Source organism: Brugia malayi (genome assembly GCF_000002995.4).
Source record: "Brugia malayi strain FR3 genome assembly, contig: Bm_v4_Chr1_scaffold_001, whole genome shotgun sequence".
NCBI lineage: Eukaryota > Metazoa > Nematoda > Chromadorea > Rhabditida > Onchocercidae > Brugia > Brugia malayi.
In genome coordinates, this window is record NW_025062475.1 from 14286047 (window position 1) to 14306717 (window position 20671).

The 20671-nt window shown below is 26.1% G+C and overlaps 6 protein-coding genes across 9 annotated transcripts; 4 read left to right on the forward strand and 2 right to left on the reverse strand.

Moving 5' to 3' along the window:
- Positions 1-436: 436 nt before the first annotated feature.
- On the forward strand, positions 437-2265 carry Bm17435 (Uncharacterized protein; the record flags this gene model as incomplete). Its single annotated transcript, XM_043077846.1, has 5 exons — positions 437-469; positions 1029-1130; positions 1460-1550; positions 1741-1853; positions 2095-2265. 5 exons carry the CDS (start codon positions 437-439, stop codon positions 2263-2265), a joined length of 510 nt encoding a protein of 169 aa, XP_042933780.1.
- Positions 2266-3172: 907 nt separating this feature from the next.
- Positions 3173-12436, reverse strand: Bm3013 (Uncharacterized protein; the record flags this gene model as incomplete). The annotated part of the gene is made up of 14 exons (XM_043077847.1): positions 3173-3459; positions 3958-4171; positions 4559-5098; positions 5422-5513; positions 5862-6004; positions 6185-6312; positions 7012-7071; positions 7336-7461; positions 7649-7819; positions 9038-9257; positions 9974-10181; positions 10957-11071; positions 11798-11937; positions 12373-12436. The coding sequence occupies 14 exons, from the start codon at positions 12434-12436 to the stop codon at positions 3173-3175; spliced, it is 2508 nt and encodes an 835-aa protein (XP_042933781.1).
- Positions 12437-12957: 521 nt separating this feature from the next.
- Positions 12958-14360, reverse strand: Bma-rps-14 (40S ribosomal protein S14, putative; the record flags this gene model as incomplete). Of its 2 annotated transcripts, XM_001894765.2 has the most annotated exons (3): positions 12958-13152; positions 13513-13628; positions 14216-14360. In XM_001894765.2, the coding sequence occupies 3 exons, from the start codon at positions 14358-14360 to the stop codon at positions 12958-12960; spliced, it is 456 nt and encodes a 151-aa protein (XP_001894800.1). The 2 variants fall into 2 exon arrangements, with proteins under 2 accessions (XP_001894800.1, XP_042933782.1); XM_043077848.1 differs by lacking the exon at positions 14216-14360 and having other exon boundaries at positions 13513-13596.
- A 1429-nt stretch (positions 14361-15789) lies between these two features.
- Bma-epg-4 (uncharacterized protein) lies at positions 15790-18220 on the forward strand (the record flags this gene model as incomplete). 3 transcript variants are annotated; one of them, XM_043077849.1, is made up of 6 exons in its annotated part: positions 15790-15855; positions 16533-16705; positions 16812-17024; positions 17223-17366; positions 17682-17871; positions 17975-18220. In XM_043077849.1, the coding sequence occupies 6 exons, from the start codon at positions 15790-15792 to the stop codon at positions 18218-18220; spliced, it is 1032 nt and encodes a 343-aa protein (XP_042933783.1). The 3 variants fall into 3 exon arrangements, with proteins under 3 accessions (XP_042933783.1, XP_042933784.1, XP_042933785.1); XM_043077850.1 differs by lacking the exon at positions 15790-15855 and having other exon boundaries at positions 16578-16705; XM_043077851.1 differs by lacking the exons at positions 15790-15855; positions 16533-16705; positions 16812-17024; positions 17223-17366 and having other exon boundaries at positions 17698-17871.
- Positions 18221-19044: 824 nt separating this feature from the next.
- Positions 19045-19547, forward strand: Bma-rpl-36 (60S ribosomal protein L36, putative; the record flags this gene model as incomplete). The annotated part of the gene is made up of 3 exons (XM_001894762.2): positions 19045-19092; positions 19196-19338; positions 19430-19547. The coding sequence occupies 3 exons, from the start codon at positions 19045-19047 to the stop codon at positions 19545-19547; spliced, it is 309 nt and encodes a 102-aa protein (XP_001894797.1).
- A 556-nt stretch (positions 19548-20103) lies between these two features.
- Bm3894 (60S ribosomal protein L36, putative) lies at positions 20104-20574 on the forward strand (the record flags this gene model as incomplete). Its single annotated transcript, XM_001894761.2, has 2 exons — positions 20104-20226; positions 20329-20574. The coding sequence occupies 2 exons, from the start codon at positions 20104-20106 to the stop codon at positions 20572-20574; spliced, it is 369 nt and encodes a 122-aa protein (XP_001894796.2).
- Positions 20575-20671: the final 97 nt, after the last annotated feature.

Below are 20671 nucleotides of genomic sequence, written 5' to 3' on the forward strand. Positions count from 1 at the left end.
ATTTAAAAATTCAAATTAAAAGTTTTATAAAATAAAGCAAATACTTGTTAGCATTCTCGAAATGAAAATGAAGATTAAATGTTTCATTCGTATTAAATGTTTAAATATTATCAATGAATTAGAAGTGATATTTACAAAATGGTTGCATTAATTTTTGTTGTAAAACTAATTAATTAATTATTATAATTTAGAGGTAAGCAACGTAATGTGTTTGAAATGAAACACAACGAATAAAATTGGCAATTTCAAATAAATTTTGCATTTACTAAAAATTGCTGTTTTCATTTCAATTTTTATAATAAAAATTCAACTAATTATTGTTTACTGAAATAAAAAAAAAAAAGCTAAAATAATTTTCGAATTAATTCATATTATTATTATTATTATTGCCGCTACAAAATTAAATGTTGTACGTACTGAATTAGATTTAATCGAAATGCTATCATATGCTAATAAGCCGAGGTCAAAGGTATGTTTTCAATAATAATTTCATTTCTTTTCTTTCAAAAGAAAAAATAAAAAATAAAAATTTCTTTCTTAAACTTTTATTGTCAAACATCATTTCTGTTCCAAATAATTTCAAATTTTTGTTGTCTTTTTTTTTTTTCCAACAAAATTAGTTCTTATTTCTAAGAGAAAATCAATTTAACTGCATATAAATATATTGAAAATTGAATTAAAATAATAAAAATATGAGAGAATTTTTTGAAAGATTTAAAAGAAAGCAAATGTTGAACAAATAGTGTGATATTTAAATAAATTAACATATATAAATGTAAAAAGAAGAAAAAATAGAAAAGAATTCTTTTACTGAAATAAAAAGTTTTGAGAAAAAGTTTAAAAAAATTCAAAAAAAAAAAAAACAATTTTTATTTTTTTTTCTCGAAAACACTTCTCATTTTCTTTCAAAAAATAAGAAATAAAAATAAAAAATTGGTTCTTTCTTTCTTTCTTTTTTTTTTTTTTTTTTTTTTTTTTTTGGAGACATAAGTAAAAGTTTATGTAATAAAATTATATTATAATTTTAGCAAAGTGATATTCGAAATGAATTAAATGAGATTAAAATGATTTGTGCACATCATAAAGCATTATGTCAAAGTTTCATGCAGTGGAAAGTTGACATTGATGAAGTAAGTAAATATAGAAATTGAAATGTAATAATTCTTATTTATTACTTATTAGATGCAAATTTTAATTGTTTTAAATTGATTAAACTAAATTTAAGTTTCAAATTATTTATCAATTACATTAATAAATTACTTGTGTTCGTTCAAATCAGCTTATTTGAGAACGGAAATTAACTGTATGATTTTATGAATTTTTGTAAAATTTCAAATTTAAAAGAAAAAAGATTAAGTCAACAAATTTAAAATTTAATTTAAAAATACTCCATAGCATATATATTTAAGTATTTCTTTTTCGTCTAACTTTGAGTTATCTTTGAATGATATAATTACAGAATGATGCGCAATTGAAAATTTTAAATGAAGCAGCTATGTCACTTCGTAAACGGCATGAAAACATTGTGGCGCAGTTGTCCAATGGACCAGGTAATGTGCTGCTGTATGTTGGACAAATTAAAAAATCAAAATTTTAGGCTATCTTTAATTATGATTAATTAATTAATTAAGCGCATTAGAAATGATAGATGTGTTACATTTCTATGATATCCTTTCTTACTTTCTTTCTTTTTTTTTTTCTACAAATTAATTTGAAATTTGTCTCTTTTTTTTTTTCTAGTAGATGGTAAAACAGTGATACAGTTAGAAAATGAAATTAGAAAAATCGAAGCACAGGTAAATATGTGGATACGAGAATTAGCTGAAATTAATAAAGCACGAACTAAACTTGAGGTATTTCCAGTATTTCTTATTTAATAAAAGTGAGGAATTTTTTTTAAATTTTTAAAAGTATTATTAAAAAATATTTATTATTTCCTTTAATCGTATTTTTGAAATTTTTTTTTTTAGCAAATTTTTGTCAATCAGAAGAGTAAGATTAAATTTCATTTCTAAACTCTCTTTAATCATCTATTTTGTTCTTTTTTTTTTTTTTTCAAAATTTGTTTCAAAAATAATTAATTCAAATTTTCAGATAGAGTTTGTATATCTACGATCAAATATACGCTTGAATACGGTAAATATTGAAGTGGCAAACGTGGATATTAATCGAATTGAATTAAATCATCGCCAAATGTGGAACAATTTCTTGTATAATAATGATAACAATGATAACGAGCTTATCAGTAATGATAATAATAACTAATTAATCTATTTCCAATTAATTGTTGCTTTCATCATATACAATTTGAATAATAATAATTTGCTGATAATTACTCGAAAAAAAAAACTAAAAATGATTTTTTCTCATATAAGAAAACAATTAATTTCATTTTTCAACTAATTTGAATTTCCAATTTTCTAACAAACTTTTGTCTATTCTAATTCAATTAGAAATTTTTCATAATGTAGGAAAAGAATTAAAGTGTTTAAGAAAAGAAATTTCAGCTATTTTGAATGCTACATTAAATGATAATTGATAATCGTTTGAAGTTGAAACTGATAAAAATTTGCTGAAAAGAAGCTTTTTTAAAATTTGCCTTTTGCTTAATTATATTTATCATATCTCTGAAAGATTTGCTATATTTTTTTTTCCTTGTATAATAATTAATTTTGCTTTATATTAATTACTCTTTTTTTTCATCTTTAACATTTTTTTTTTTTTTTTGTAAAATGTCAACGAATAAAACTCATTTATCAATAATTGATTAATTAATTGCTTTTAAAATTACAGCAATAAAATTTCATTATCACGATTGAAATTATGAAGATGAAAAAAAAAGGATTACCGTGCAATAATTTTTTTTAATTTTTTTTTTAAAAAAAAAAAAACTATAATTTGGTTCATTTACTATTTACACACATATATAATGTATGTATAACAACTCCTTATCTTCTCAATTATTTCTAAAATTATTATAAAAATTTCACTAATCAATTACAAAAAAAAATCATTAATTATTCATAAAATACAAATAAATGAGAAAGAAGAAAAGGAAGAGAGTAAATAAAATTTAATCAAATAATTATACAAATATATAATATATACATTTGTAAATTTAATTAAAAATTTAACTAAATTAAATCATTTTCATATATTATCAATATTAAAATTAATTTTTTCTACAAGCATTACGAATGTTATAATAACCAATTGGACATTTACATATTTGTCGTGAACAAATCGAATAACCCATACATTGAATTGTAAACAAACAAAATTGTCCAATTTCAACTAATGCATAACAAACATTATTGAAAGTATAAACAGTTGACAATGGACATTTTATTGTTGACGGTAAACATTCACTGCCAGTAAATATCGTACCATTATTACATTGACACGTTCGAATATTTAAATTATTCAAACTTCCTCCTCCGATCATACAATTTGATGATTCTGTAAATTTTTTTCTTTTTTTTTTTGCATTTTAATTTAAAATCTTTATTAAAAAATTTATTAATTTAAAAAATATATGCAAAGTTTAATTAATGTTTAGCACGATAAAAACAATATTAATATTGCAAAAATTAATATGTAAAATTTACAAAAAAAAAAAAAAAAAATTGTGTATGAAAGATAGTAAAAAGTGAAAATATTTAATTTAAATTGTTAATTGGAAATTTTATTTCATTAAATTATTTAAAAATGAGAAAAAAAAAATTTCTTATAAATTTATATTATAGTTCGTATTCGATCAAAGATTAAATATTTTACATTGAATAGTTTATAAACATTTTTTGTGTTTGGAAAAAAAAAAATGTCAAAAATTTGATTCATAATTAAATTTTCTCAATTCAAAAATTTTTAGAGAATATAAAACTTTCTTTTATTTAATTTTTTAATTCATAAAATTTAGATATGTAAAAATAAAAATAAAAAAATAGCAAAACAAACCAATGCATTGAGAATTATCTTGGCAAGTCATTCCAATAGAAACAGTATCAAGACATGAATCATTAATTGAAATCTGATATGGTTGACAATTTGAATTGATAATACAGGTGTCATTTGAGTTAATTGTACCTGGTGGACATATGCATCTATCTGCTTGACAAATAGCATTCATTTCACATTGCTCCGTGTAATAGCAAAATTCACCAATTTTTGCCTGAATTTAATTTAGCTACTGCTATTATTAATTAATTAATTCGATTATCTAAGTTTTTCTAAAGTTATCAATTTATCAAATTAATTTTAATTGTATAACTTAAATAACAATATTACATATATTCGAATTTTTTAAATTAGGATGAAAAAAAAAAGAAAGATTTTAGAAAAATATATATGTGAAAAATTTTCTAGCAAACATAAATTTTATACTTACGATAAATGATTGATCCAACTTTTTTTTTTGTTTTCATTGTTTTATTAAAAATTCTATGATTGTTAACAAAAAAAAAAAAAAAAAAAAAAAAAAAAGGAAAATAATTTTAAAAAAACCAATAACTTGAATTTCTTCTTTTTCTTTTTAATTTAAATTAAAAATAAAATATACCAATTTAAAACATATTCCATTAATTTTAATTTCATTACTATTGCAATGTTCCTTAAAGCATAATCCATCACGTATGATTGTATCATTAGCACATTGACATATATTGTTGACACATTTGGAATAGCCTTGACACTGTCGTGTAAACTGACATTGCTGTCCAATATAGGCTATATCCCAGCAATTTTCATTTATAAGTAATTGGCTAGTAGGACATAAGCCAGATGATATACAGATGTTATTTTGTGCTACAGTACCTGGTGGACAGGTACAAATGCTATTTTGACAAGTTGAAATTGATACGCATTGCTTAGTAAATTGACAATATTGTCCAATATTAATTTTTGGATAGCATTGTCCATCAATTTGAATTTCATTCCTCAAACAATGCTTCACATTTTCACATCGATCATTTTGCGCAATTGTACCATTTGGACAGATGCAATAATTATTGTAACAAATGGCATTACCTAAGCAAATAGCTGTATCGATGCAATATTGGCCAATTTTAGCAAACTCATAGCAATGACCATTTATTAAAATCTAAAAAAAAAATTTTGATTATATATTAAAAGTTTGAGAAGGAAAAAAAAAAGAAAGAAAAAAGTAATCATTTGAGTATATGCATTTACCTTAATTGAAAAAATGAATGATTGGTTTTTATGCAAAAATAAATAATTAATAAAAATGAAAAAAAAAAAAAAGAATTTTTATATGTTCAAGATTAAGCTGATTTTTTCAATTTTCTATTTTGATTTCAGTTGTATTAGTTAATTTTTATTTTGTAAATTAGAAGACAAAAAAAAAAAAAAAAAAAACGTAACACTTTGAATTAATTATTGAATGATGGAATTATCATATCATACCTGATTATCAGGGCATTTCGCTGAAGGTCTAAAATGATCTCGAATACAATATTTTTTCACTTCAATATAACCATTTGAACATATGCATTTACCTTAATTGAGAAAAAACTGTAAAAATTTTATAGAAATAATACATAATATTATTTGAATGATAAAATTTAATTGAAATAATGAAAAAAAAAAATAAAAAATTGTTTTAATTATAATATAATTATTAATTTATATGCAAGTAAATAATAAAATGCAAAACAATAAATCATAAACGATATAAAAAAATTTATGTTTAGTCAAATAAATCTCTTTACTTTTTATGTTTATGCTTACTTTTTTTTTTCTGCTTTTGTTAAAGAAATTATAAAATTAACTTTAATTGAAATGAAATTATTAAAAATTTTTTAATGCAATCCAAAATTTAATTTAATATTTTGATTTAAATTTACCAGCATGACATATTGAAGCTGCTGCAATACATTGCATATTATTAATGCATTCTTCACCTGGTATTGCTAAATCTAAGCATTTACCATTAATATAAATTTGATATGTATCACAATTTTTAGTTTTATTACGTCGAATGCAATATCTGAAAATAATGAAAATAAATAAATAAATAAATGACAAGTCATAAAATTCATAAAATTACATTAAAATTGATTTGAAAAGTGATAAAATTATATTCATAAAATATATTAAAATTGATTATATCAATTATTTTTTTTTTTTGTGATTAATGAATGAAATTAAATTTAACTATTTCATTAACCTAGAAAGAAGTTCAGTATCATTGGTACATCTACAATATCCATTTATGCAAAGTGATTCATCTAAGCATTGCTCATTAGCTAAGCATGACGTACCTGGAACACGTCTTCTGATACATCGTCCATTTACCTGAAAAAAAAAAAAAAAGAAAATGTAAAATATTATCATCAATGACATAAATTTATGAAATTTTAGACTTTATTATCAATTGGTACAAAATAAATATAATTGTTACACAATTAATTTTACTGAAATTTTTATTGTTATTGTCATAATTGTGCAAATAAATGTTACATAATTTAAAATTGAGGTATAATTAAATTAATCATAAAATAATGAAAGTTGTTTATAATGTAGCATAGTAAAAAAATTTTAAACAAATTGCAACACATATACAAATTCAAATTGACATTAAATATTTTTTTAATAATAATAATAAAAAATTTCGAATATTTGAATTTCAAATATTTTTTTTTCCTTTTTTTTAGAAATAAAGTATTTGTAATAATTCTGATTAACTTCTTATACAATAATAAGCCTATTACTTACTAATAATTCAATAAGTTTTTTATTATTATTAAATTTTAAAGTTATTCAAATTGTATATGTGATTCTTATAAATGGTATTATTGAGTGACTTAAAAAAAAAAAAAAAAAAAAACATAATAATAAAATGAAACTATCAATTTTCATCGTCTCATCCTTTCATATTATTTTTTTTTCTAATTAACAAAATTTATTCTTTTAATTATTCATCATTAATCTCATTTTAAAATTTGTAAGCAAATATGAAAATTAATAATAAATGAAATTTTAATAATAACCAACCAAAACTTCGACATCCTTGCAATAAATGATTTGAGAAGGTTGACAGTGACCATTTATTGCCTATTTACATATTAATTATAATATTTTAATTGTTTTTTTTTTTTAATATTAAAAAAATAGAAATTGTCGAGAAAGGATAAATTGGTAAAATTGCATAAAATAAATGCATTTTTAAAAATTATCTTTTAGATTTTTTTTTTTATATATTTTTTATACAAAAGACCAAAAATTTGTGTTGTAAATAAACAATAACTAATTGTTTGTTGTGTTGTAAATAAAAAAGACAATAACTAATTTATTTAAATTAGTTATTAATAAACATACCATCATTCCAACTGGACAAACACATCGAGCTGCATAATTGCATATAGCATTATTGGGACATTGTTCATTTACAAAACATAATTCATTGAGTGTAACTCGTTTGAAACAACGATTATTCAATAATATCTGTTAATTTCAAATAATCTTTGAAAATAATTTAATTTAAAATAACATTATAAAAATTTAGCTATTCTAATATATATTTAAAGTATATTTATTTTGTAAAATAAAAACTTATTTTCTTCCTTTTTTTTTTTCAGAATAATTTGAACAAAAATATTTTATGAATGGAAAAAATAAAACTACAAGTTACTTCATCTTGATTACATAAGACAGATCCAGTACAGTATCCATTAATATTTGTAGTACCCTGTGGACAGTTACAGTAGCCATCTGTACAAATAGACCCACTGAGACATTGCAAATCATAAATACATTGATCACCTGGTTTTGTGATCTCCACACAACTATTATTAACGTATACCTTAAATTATTATTATCGCTATTATTATTATTATTATTGTTATTATTACTATTATTATTCACTATTATTATCATTATTATTATTATTACTATTGTTATTATTCACTATTATTATCATTATTATTATTACTATTGTTATTATTCACTATTATTATCATTATTATTATTATTATTCACTATTATTAACATCATTATTATTATTATTACTATTGTTATTATTCACTATTATTATCATTATTATTATTATTACTATTGTTATTATTCACTATTATTATCATTATTATTATTATTACTATTGTTATTATTCACTATTATTATCATTATTATTATTATTATTATTATTATTCATATTATTATTATTATTATTATTATTATTATTTATTATTATTATTATTATTATTATTATTATTATTATTATTATTATTATTACTATTGTTATTATTCACTATTATTATCATTATTATTATTATTATTATTATTATTATTATTATTATTCATTATTATTATTATTATTATTATTACTATTGTTATTATTCACTATTATTATCATTATTATTATTATTACTATTGTTATTATTCACTATTATTATCATTATTATTATTATTACTATTGTTATTATTCACTATTATTATCATTATTATTATTATTACTATTGTTATTATTCACTATTATTATCATTATTATTATTATTACTATTGTTATTATTCACTATTATTATCATTATTATTATTATTATTACTATTGTTATTTATTATTATCAACGTGATTTTCACTTATTATTATTTCATTTATATTAGTTTATAAAATTTCTATCAAAATTTTTAAAAAAAATTTCCAAAAACAATAAATTATTTTAAAATCAAATTACTTCGTTATCATTTAGTGATCATTTATGACAAATAAGTGAAAATGACTTATACATCATCTTTTTATTCATAATTTTAATAATTAATCTAATTTAATGGCTTTACTTTTTTTTTTTTTTTTGCGTCATATAATATTTTAAATCATTTAAAAAAAAAGAGAGAGAAAAAAACATATTACACCGTTAATATTTCTTACAAATTAATCATATCTATACATTTTTATTTAGTGCTTATTTTCAAATTATTCAAATTTATTTTGAAATATTTAAATTTAAATTTCTTTTTTTGAAACTTCTAGAAATAATAAATTAATAAAAGACAAAAAAAAAAAAGAAGAAAGTAAATATAAAACCATTGAAATTGAATCACATGGATCAGTGTACGATAATTTCCGACAGTATCCGCCAACATTATTCATTCCTTCAATACAACCACAAATGTGTGTCACAGACGAGCACTGTGACCCATCTAGACATTGCACTGAGTGCTTGCACTGTTGGCCGGGAATTATCCGTGACAAGCATTTTCCATTAATTAATACTTCATTTCTTGAGCAATTCGATGCTTTGCATCTATTAATTTTATCAATTTATCATTTATTTGATAATAACATAAAAATTAAACAGCAAAAAAAAAAGAAAAAGTTGTAAAATTATTGAATAAATTTTTATAAAATATAAAATTAAAATTGTAGCAATGGGTAAACAAAAATTGTATTATATAAGTTTCCTCAAATTCTAGTAATTAATTGTAATAAATTAGTTTAAAAAAAAAAAGAAAGAAAAAGTTCTTTAAATAAATTAGGTTTTGAGAAAAAAAAAAAAAAGGAAAAGAAAATGAAATTCTTTCATTTGCAATGATAAACAATAAATTTTATCTTTTTTTTTTAGCATTATAATGCATTAATAATATTAATTTTAAAAAAAAATTTTTTTTTCCGAACTATTTACATATAATTTTTATTGTTTACGAAAAAATTACTGGAAAATTGAATTCTTAAATTAATTTTTAAATATATTACTAATACTTGCTATTATTATTATTATTATTATTAATTGTCATTATATTATTATTACCATTATTTTATTATTATTACTATTAATATTATCACAAAATTATAAAATCATTGTGCAATCAATTACTAAAAAAAATCAAATCTTTCAATTATACCTATCTGATGCCATCTCTTTTCTTACCTAACTTTGAAACAATGCGACACTTTTAACTGCTTTCTAAAAATATTCAAATACTTTCTAATTTTAAAATTTAATAAAAGTAAATAGGAAACATTTTTTCATTTTGAACAGTTCCTGGCGGACATGAACAATGTTGATTGAAACAATTAGCGCCACCAGAGCATTGCGCATCTATTTGACAAACTTCCCCAATTGCGACAATATCTAAGCATTCTCCATGAACAGAAATTTGATGAATTTCGCATTGACGAATAGATCGTAAATTTCTTTTTTGACATATTCCATTCACATTAACTGTTTCTGTAGCAAAATTCAATTTAGAAATAAAAATTAAATCTTAAAATTTCTTTTTTTTTTTTTACAAAATTTTAATCTAATTTGAAATTTCTAGCACAAATTAATTATTTATTTAAAATGAAAAAAATTTGATTGATAGATTAATATTATTTTATAGATGTGATAAAAAATACATTCAAAAATGTAAATTCTTTTCTATAGTATATTACAACTGTTCCGGTTATAATTCAATTATAATATATTACGGTTGTTCCGGTCATTTCGTAAAATATATATAAAGTTGAATCTAATTAGAACTTTTTTTTTCGGAATTTCTTAGCAAATATATCTGATAAATAGGTCAACAATAATATATTCTCATCGATGATATGCAATAGCATCTTACTAACTTATCACCATTTTCTTATCAAATCAACTTATCTATCTCATAGATAAATCGATGAAAGTTCTTCAAGGTTAGCTTATACTTTACTTGTTTTTCTTTGTATCGCATTGAAAAATTCAAATATTTAACCTACTGGCATAGTGGAAAGCTATACTTTCTTATCACTTTTATATTGCTATAAGATATTATCGATAAATCAAATTATACAAGAAATATTAGCTGATAATAAATTTGATTATCCATAAAAAGAATTGAAGTGTTAGAAGTTAAATATAAATACTCGATGATTTAATTTAGGATTTGCTTTATATTTTAGGATCATTTTTAAATTTACCACACTTATAAGCCAGAATATATATAAGCTAAATTAAATGATATGTGATAATGATAGACCGTGAAGACAGGTGCAAGAATTATTTATGCAGAATGATTCGCCGTAGCATTGCTCATTGATAAGGCATTTCTCACCGATTGCTGATAGATGATAGCATTGTCCATCGTGATAAACCTTAATTTCAATTTCTTATAAACAAAAAATTTTCATCTTGAATTCTACCCTTAATAATATTAGTAGCAATAGCAGTAGCAGTAGTAGTAATAGTAGAACAATTAGAATAAGGTTAGGAAATCAAATCATAATTTTAATATGTTAATTAAATAAAAAGACATTATGATTTTTAAATGAAGCTCAAAGATTTGATTAGTTTTCTTTCCTATATTAATTAGTATTTGCCACAATATATGTCCAAAAAGTTAATTAGAAAAAGAATTGCGAAAATTATTAATTTTTGATAATATAATCAAGATTGTATTAAATGTTAAGGTTATGCTTACATTTAAATGTTAAATTCATTTTTCAACAAATACAATGATGGATACTTGACTGTAATTTTAAGTACAAAAATTTTTTTTATTGATAAGCACTGTTTAAATTATTATGAATTATTTGGATCTAAGCTCAGTTTAATGTATGTGATCAAAGCAAATGTAAAATATAGTGATAATGATATTTAACGCAGTGATAACTATAAACAATGTTATGATAATAAATTTATTTAAATGTATGCTGGTACTAATTTAATATAACATTTCTCGATTGATTGTTTGATATGAGCAATTATTATCTCATTTTAATGATAAATTATTTTCTCCCTATCTTTTTTTTTTCCTTTTGGATAGTTTATTTTAAAAAATGTCAGTTTTCTTTTTCTAAAATTTTGAAATGTTAAAGCACCTCTTGCCCATTTTGGCAATAAAAATCCATAACACATCTATTATTGCTGAGAATTTGCCCATTAAAACAAAGGCATTTTCCCCAAATACAATACTGTCCATCTGAACATTGTTTTTCGTTTTTACATAAACGACCAATGCCTAAAAAATTTATACAAGGAATGAAAAAAAAAAACAATAAAAATTATTCCATCTTGCAAAAATCAAATAAATATTCCTTTTTCCCACCAAACATATTTTCATCTGTTCTTTTCCTGGAAAAAAAATCTAAAAAATTTCTGAATTGATTGCAATAAAATGGAATTATTCCAGAAAAAAAAAAAGAAAAAATTGGAATTTTAGAAAAAAACTATTTCTAGAAAAATTTCAAATATGCACTATTCTTTTTCTGCATACTACTTCATGTACCAATAATGATTAATTAAAATTACCTTCATACTTCAGTCATTTCCAAATTTTAATTTATTCATCGAGAGAATCTTGATTTTAATTATTACATCAATTTTTCATCCAAATTAAATGAACAGAATAGAATATTTTTTTTTTCATCTTTTAGTCAAAAATGAACATACTAACCATTGCATTCTTCCTGAATGTATAATAATAATAAGAGAGCTATGAAAAAAACAGTGTAGCGCATAACTACAGTACAGTAAATCAAAATATTATTTTTTAAAATCATATCCATCTGTTTTATTAGCTTTTACTACAAATTCAATGGATATTGTATGGCATATTCCATTGAATCATCATTTAATTGTTGATAGAAATACTGCGTTACAATTGAATGATCACAATAACTAATACATCCTTGTAAAAAAATATTTGCACAGGCCTCGATTATCTATTGCAATGAAAATAATACACTGCTAATAACGCTCCACAACGTCAAATATAATCTATTTTAATGAATCCTCTCAATATGTCAATAGTTTATTTCTGAATGCTTTTTTTCTATATCCTTCTGTTAAGGACCATATAAAGCATACCATCTGTTAATTGTATCTGACAACAGAACAATCAGCCTCTCAACTAATATTGCGTTTTACTGCGAATAGAATAAATTACGGTCAATAAATTTTTATCAACTGTAGTAACAACCGATTATATAGGATTACACTGAATTACACATAAACTGTAAAAAATATAAATTTTGACATTTCACAAACGACGACCACGACGACCACCCTTACGTCTGGTACAATCCGTTGGGATAGGTGTTACATCTTCAATCCGCCCAATTTTAATACCAGAACGAGCCAATGCACGAAGTGCGGATTGGGCTCCTGGTCCTGGAGTTTTTGTTTTTGTTCCACCTGTTGCACGCAACTTGATATGTAAAGCGTTAATTGATAGCTAAAAAGGTTCATATACAATTAAGTTAATAACAGCAGAAATAAAACACTAATGGAAGCCCTCAGAAAACTATATCAGCAGAGACTTTATAACTCAGAAAGGCAACTGATAATTCAAACATCACTGGGCATTGGTCGTTGTAGGAAATATACATAATTCAAAGAAATCGAGTTAGGTATCTATTATCAAACTGTTATATTTTAAAGTAGTCTATTGCGAATTCCAGTCAATGCCGCATGAAAATGCAACTTTTCACTAACCTTTCGAAGCTTTTTAATGCGAAATAAGCTTTACCTCCGAACTACTTTTCAACGCCATTTAACAGGAATTTAAGAGATATTTAGCAAAAAATAAACTTACTGCTTTACAACGCTCAGCAACATCCTGTGCAGCCAGCATAGCAGCATAAGGTGATGCTTCATCACGATCTGCTTTTACCTTCATACCACCAGTTACACGCACAATTGTTTCTCGGCCTAAATCAAATGTCTTGCAGAAGGTGAAAATTGGTTTCTGATATACATATAACTGACCACCGAGAACTAAGGAAGTGTGAACTACTTGCTATATAAGAACAGTTGAAGTTCTATACACCATGATCTTCCATAAACTAATATGTTAGAAAGATGTGATACAACTGTAATTTGATGTTGTAATGAAATAAGCATACAAAGAGCCAATCAGAAATACACCAAATGGTAATTTAGCATTCGTCCCTTCCACAGTTCGCCATTGAGGACTGAACTGAAGTACACATGAATGCGCATCAAACAGACTTTGCTTACCAACCCGACGAGACATGAACAGGAAAATTTTAATTAATCTAGAGATACTTTTTGCACATAGCCTGTTTTTAAAACACAGTAGGATAAAGTGAACAATGCAACCGATAACTGCGAACTTCAGTCCTCCAGACTGTCACCTTTATATACGCAACTTTCAAGCAATTATTGGTAACATTACAATTTGCATACAAAATAGTCGAAAATCCCAAAAAACCCAAGTGATAGCGCACGCTTTTTTATTCGTGTAGTAGCGAACATGAAGAGAATTAACAACTAACCAGATAAATCAGTGACATGAACGAAGGTATCATTGAAGGATGCAAAAATATGCGCCACACCAAATATATTTTCGCCTTCCTTAGCCTGCGGTCCTAATGTAACCACTGGTTGATCCTCCTTAACTTTACCCTTCCGCGGTGGCATCTTGAGTTTCCTATGCTGAAAATACATTTACTAACTGTTCAAAAAAACACTAACTGTTCCAGCAAGACTACAGTATAATACACCATAAAATATAATATACACTCGAAGTCCATGTGGAGCAGTTTAACAAATATCACTGCTTCTAAATAATTAACTTTACCAGAGTATTAATAAAGATTTTACTAAAGCAAAAAGACATTATACTGTAAACATATTTCTCAGCATGCATCATCTTAAAGTATATGTTATGTCATTATTCAACAATTTTACATCATTTAAATTTCACAAATATACTCAAATGTGCATTATCTTCTTATTGAGAATGCAAATATATGAAAAATGCCTGAATTTATTAGCAACTGGGTTTGACCACTTTTTTTTTTTTTTTGTTACTAATAAATCCAATTAATTACTGAATGCATTTAAAAATAGAAAAATAGGACAATAAAGTGAAATTTTCCTTTTTTAAGTCTTCCTACTGAGTTAAGTAAGGTGATGCTTCGCAATGATGTTACATTCGCTCATATGGAATGCACACCATTCACGTACGTACGTGTAACCGCCCACGTAGCACATACTCCCAACCATCCATAAACTTACTGCACACTTCCCACCTTCACTAAAGTACAAAAATAAATTTACCCAGTGATAGGTCAGAAAACTCGACTACATGCGACCTACAACAATCTTCGAGCGATAATACTTTGAGGGATAGCAAAAATACGTGGAAAATTCCCGGATTTAATAACAATTTGGCTCGTTTTTTCCTCGTTATAAATGAATTCAATTAATTACTAAATGTATTTAAAAATAGAACAAAAATAGCAAAGCGAAAAATTATTCTCTTTTTTCCAAAATTGCATTTGCTATTGACAAATAATCGTATAACGTTTGCTTGAAGTTTGCAGAATGAAAAAATATGGCTTCTTGCCAGGAAGGGTAGGAAGTTGTTGGAAAATAGTTATATGATTTTTGGGGGAAAGTTAGACGAGCAGAAGAGTTGATAGAGAGTGTGTGGCGGATGAGGGGCAGGCATGACGAAAAAATAGGACGTATTTATCGATTTTTGGCCATTCATCTCCAAACCCGATTCTGTTCGTTTGTATTTAATGTAGGCAAGGAGGTGGATAAATGGCTGAGTGGGAATAGATTTGATGGAATGATGGATGGTTTTGGTGCAGTTATTTTCATTTCAGACTTTAATTATTAGAATTATCTTATCAATGGCTATCAGAAGTGTTTGATCGATCAGTAGTAATTAGAATGTTACGTTATATTATAATTTATCTGGTCATTTCACTGCACTTATTGATATTTTATCTATGGATAGTTTCAGGTGTGGTGGAAGTAATCACTGATGTGCGGGTAAGCAGCTTACCTGCACTGGAGAACGTGCCCTGGTGCTACGGGGCAGGGTTATTGGACAAATATGGGTTTGCCGGCATGTATCTGTGATTATTTATATGGTCTACGAGATTCGCTGAAAAGTCTTTTCGTAAGTTTTTACGACGGATTTTTGTGCTACAGTGTATTGACTTTAAGTAGCTTTCGCGATCAGAGGAAAAGTTCAGCACTAGATATGTTCGTTTCGCATTCATCGTATAGTGACAGTGGAGATTCTCCGGTGTACAGGAAAAAGATTTCTAGTGTGTAAAGTGGACTTTTTCTGTTCCCTAAGTATAGTATACTGATTCATGAAAATTTAAAGGAATTAATTAGTAGCAATGCAACTAATGGTATATGGATGTATCTTAGATACAAATTTCTATATATTGTTCATAAAGACTTTTTTTAGGCACAACATTAGATTACTGCAGTTTGCTTTTCCAACATGCGCCGTGCAGCTCCATTATGTTGCACTGTGAGTACTGAAAAGCGAAATTAATTATATCTGTGGACGCATGCACATCGATGCATTTAAATGTGTAGATGTTATTGAGCTGCAGATTACACATAGTGCTTTATTTTGATCTTAGTGTTCGTGATATATCAAAGAGAAAAAAGGAAAGTGAGAAGAAAAAGTTATCTTTCGTAGATATGAGTTATATATTTCTGTTTTGTTATTCAAACATTTGGGGATGAATCGGTCAGGTAGCTTTACAGTTAACCATTTGTCATCATTCTTTATCTGGTTGGATAAGAAACTTTAGTTCCGTTAAATAATGATTTCAGGTAATCCATAAATTGGATCAGATATCAGATGGCGAACGCAGGAAAATGGAGAATAAGCAAAGAGAACTGTTGCGTCCGAAAATGACTACTGTGCTCCAACAGAGGCGACTTGCTAGTTCAGCAAAAGAAAAACGTAATGTTGAAATGGTTGCAAAGCCAAAAGCAATTACTGGGTAATTGTATAACTTTCCTTGATTGACAGCGAGTTATAGTATCTCGATGAAAGAGATAAAGGAAAAAGAATTTTGTGAATAAGAGTAAGGTTTAATCGACTTTCAGACTTATGTGTTCGCTTATTCTGAATATGATACTTATCTCTGTATTATATGTAACAATGCCAAAACAGACATCTACATTTCTTCGATTGCTTCATGGGTTATTTTGTTTGTCCGCTTTGATCATTTCACGAGTATGCAACAGTATATGGTCTTCTGATATTGCAAACGCTTCACTAAAGTACACGGGTGTCCACACTCCAAGTCTATCCCTGAGGTATGATTAGTTGTTCTTTTGTGTTTGAAGACTTCGCACACTCGTTATGGTCCATTCTACGCAAGTCATTTTGGCTCAGTGTTGGATTTTGCAACTGCTGATTGTAGATTATTTAGTAAATAGGAATAGATTGAATGTTGTTTTGAACTGCAATACTGAAATACGAAAATTACAAAATTACATTTCGTAAAATTTCAGTCGAACGACCGGTGATTTTTGTTCTTCGATGCTTCTCGATTTTGTTTTTTTCTTGCAATCACTATTCGTCAGCAATATTCCAGTACCCCTTGTCTCTTCAGTGTTTACTTTTATTCACATGACTTTGCTTAATTCCTTATTCAGGTTCGTCTTTTTTGTATTTGACAAACAAGGAATGTACACATGAATTTAATAACGAATGTATGTCTCATTTCGGGTGTCACTTTCAGTATTCGGTATGAGTGTATGATAATGACGGCTCAATTTTTCCTCATTTGCCAATGATAACCTTTATTTCGAAGTGTTCTTAAGCTCAGCAAAGTTATTCTCTGCAGTAATGTTGAATATAAATAATGTTTGTAATTGATCGAGATGATAACCGGATCGTTTCAGAAAAGTATTCGTGATCTGAAAATTTGTTTCAAGTACGGATGTATCCGATCTAACATTTTTTTTTAGTTTTGAATACTTATGGATGTCGCTTGGAATTGGATTACGAGCACGCATTAATCTTATTGAACGTAACTGGCCATACTTCTTGGGCTATGGCACTGTGCTTACTCTTTTTACTAGCCTTACGGATAATATGGTGTTGAATGCATTTCTGTTTGGCGCTCTATTCCCATTTTGCATCATAAGCAGTTTTTTGGTTAGTAATTGGATTGAAAATTCTTATCTGTCTTAGTGAAGCTTGAATTTTAGCTTTCCGGAAAAAATGCTGTATGCGTTATTGTTTATGAAAATTATTTCAGGTAGAAGCAGGCAACTATAAACAAAGATCGCACCCTTACGTTCATATATTTGGTCCCTCAATAGCGACTACGAACTACATAACATCCGGCCTTTCTAATTTACTAAAATCAATTGGATGTAAGACTGTACAAACAAGTATGGTAAAGAAGAGTAACATATCGCTTCGTGATGATCATTCGCGTTCGCCGATGCGAAATATGGATCTTAGAACTGGACATAGTGGAGCCAGAAGTTCTACTGAGTGAAGTTAACTTTTCATTTTTCTTTAATTAATCAGTTGGCCATCTACTACTGCAGTATATTGCCGTTGGGATTTTACCTTCAAATTTGAAGTGATTGTAGACGTGAAATTCTACTTATTAGAGCTGGTTTTATTGTACTATATATAGAGTCTTTTTGCTATTTGTTATCAAGGTTTTGGAATGTAAATATCAGTGAATTCAAATTTAGGTTTTAATTCCATGGATTTATATTTCAGTAGCACTGAAAAATTTTGGAAGTAGCCTGTAAACTTAATGTTGAAATTTTGTTGGTGAGTCTCATATGCTGCTTCAAAATGTATATATTTTGATGTTAATATTCTCTGTTAAACTCGATAATTAAATATTATTTTAAATGAAAGTTTTGTTGTCTGTAATTTTTTTCTTGTCTCTGTAAACTTGAAACTTATTAGTAATTAAAATAGGTAATTGTGTGATTGGTTCTTCTGTTTATTGGAATTGAAAATATTCTGATTGTCAAATATTTGTAAATACATTTTGTATATACATCATTTTATGATTGCGAGTATGTGCCACGTGTTACATGTATACTTTTTGCTTCTCCCATTTTCAATCCGCATCTTGCATACTTTTTAGTATGCTAATGTAAAACGTTTTCCAGATATTTTTGCTTTTACAGCGGAGCTGCTTTCATCAGCAAATAAAACTTATTTATTTTGTGTTTTCTCAGTGTGTAATTGTTGTCCGCCCAGCAATTTTACAATATTTATATTTTTTTGTGGATGTAAAGAACGTACTTGTAGCTGATTAGCTTGAATTATTTTTTTAACTCTTTTTTAGGAAAAGAAATGGTCGCAGTTGAAGCAGTTGCTGTGGGTCTTAATGCTGGTTACAAGGTTCCTTTGTTTGTTTTTTGTTTTTTTTAATTTGAATATCGCATTCATTATTTAGCACAGTAGAATTCTCTCTAATTTTGTAAGTCTTGTTTAACTTTTGTAGGTAACGAAAAATCAAAGGAAAATGCGTCAAAGTAGACGTAAAGGACGTATAACCAAAAGGAGTAAAATTGTTCGTGAACTGATTCGTGAAGTTGCTGGGTTTGCTCCTTACGAAAGACGAACAATGGAATTGCTGAGAATTAGGTAGCTTTTGATAATTTTATATGTGAAATATATGAATTGTCTGCAAATGAATTGTTGAAGATTTACTTAATTTGACTTCTTTTCATTTCAGCAAAGACAAGAAGGCATTAAAGTTTTTGAAGAGGCGTATTGGTTCACATGTTCGTGCAAAGAGAAAGCGTGACGAGATTCAGGCAATCCTTACAAATCTTCGTAAACATCATAAGTGATTATAAAGCGTCTACTGGAATATTTGTATTTGAGTCTGTTTTATTGAAATAAAACTTTGTTGTCGTCTTGGCATTGCATACTTCTGAAGCTTTTTTGCAGTTTCTTCAATTACTTAGCCAATAAAAAATGTAAATGGGAACTCGCAGAATTGAAGTCTGGATGCATTTTTCTTTTACAGTGGGAGGTGAAATTTGTGTTTAACATAAAATAGCATCAGATTGGAGAGCAGATTGAACTCATCGTGTTGCTCGGGAAATAAATTGGTGAAAAGTAAATTGTAGGATTGTGTGAATAATGTTCCTTACTGAAAAAGTGAGGAAGATCAGTTTAAAAGCATTTATAATTGCCCTTAAAAGTTTGACTGCCGAAGTTTGTGTCTGTACCTTTGTGACATATTTTCATTCGAACGATTATAACTCGACGACAAATAATAAAAGCATTGTCACTATTAACCATATTTTATAGGAGATGTCGTTAAGAGGTATTTTTAGCAAAAATTTTGCGCGGTCTGCGATTTTATGCTCGCAAGGGGTGAATTTGCTAAGGCTATCACAAATGCCAACGATATTACCGTGTAGTGCATCCAGAAACTTTATGACTTCAGTGGTATATCGTGGAACAAGAATTATACAAGATATGGGGCCGTTTACACCACCGAGAAAGCTTACTTTTGAAGAAGTCTGTCCTATTATACAGAATTATATATGAATAGAGGCAAAAGTAATTATAATTGTACTTCATTCTCCTCTGTATATGACTGATTAGCTGGTGGATTTTCAGGTTGAGCAGCGAGTGATGAAAGCAATTCGAGCATGGGATCGGTTTCCAGAAGAAAAAAAAGAAACGTTGACATTAGATAGTGATTTTGTTAAGGATATGGGTTTTGATTCTTTGGATCACGTTGAAATTATAATGTCACTGGAGGATGAGTTCGGTTTTGAGATCTCAGAACTGGAAAGTGAGAAATTAAAAACACCTCGCGATATTTTCAAATATATCTGCGAACGTGAAGATGTTTTTGAATGAGATGTAGACTCTCGTCTTCAAAAAATTTAGGATTTACATAGAGAGATATATAGTCAGTTCGCCTATTGATTACTTCGTATGTAATTCTTATAAAATG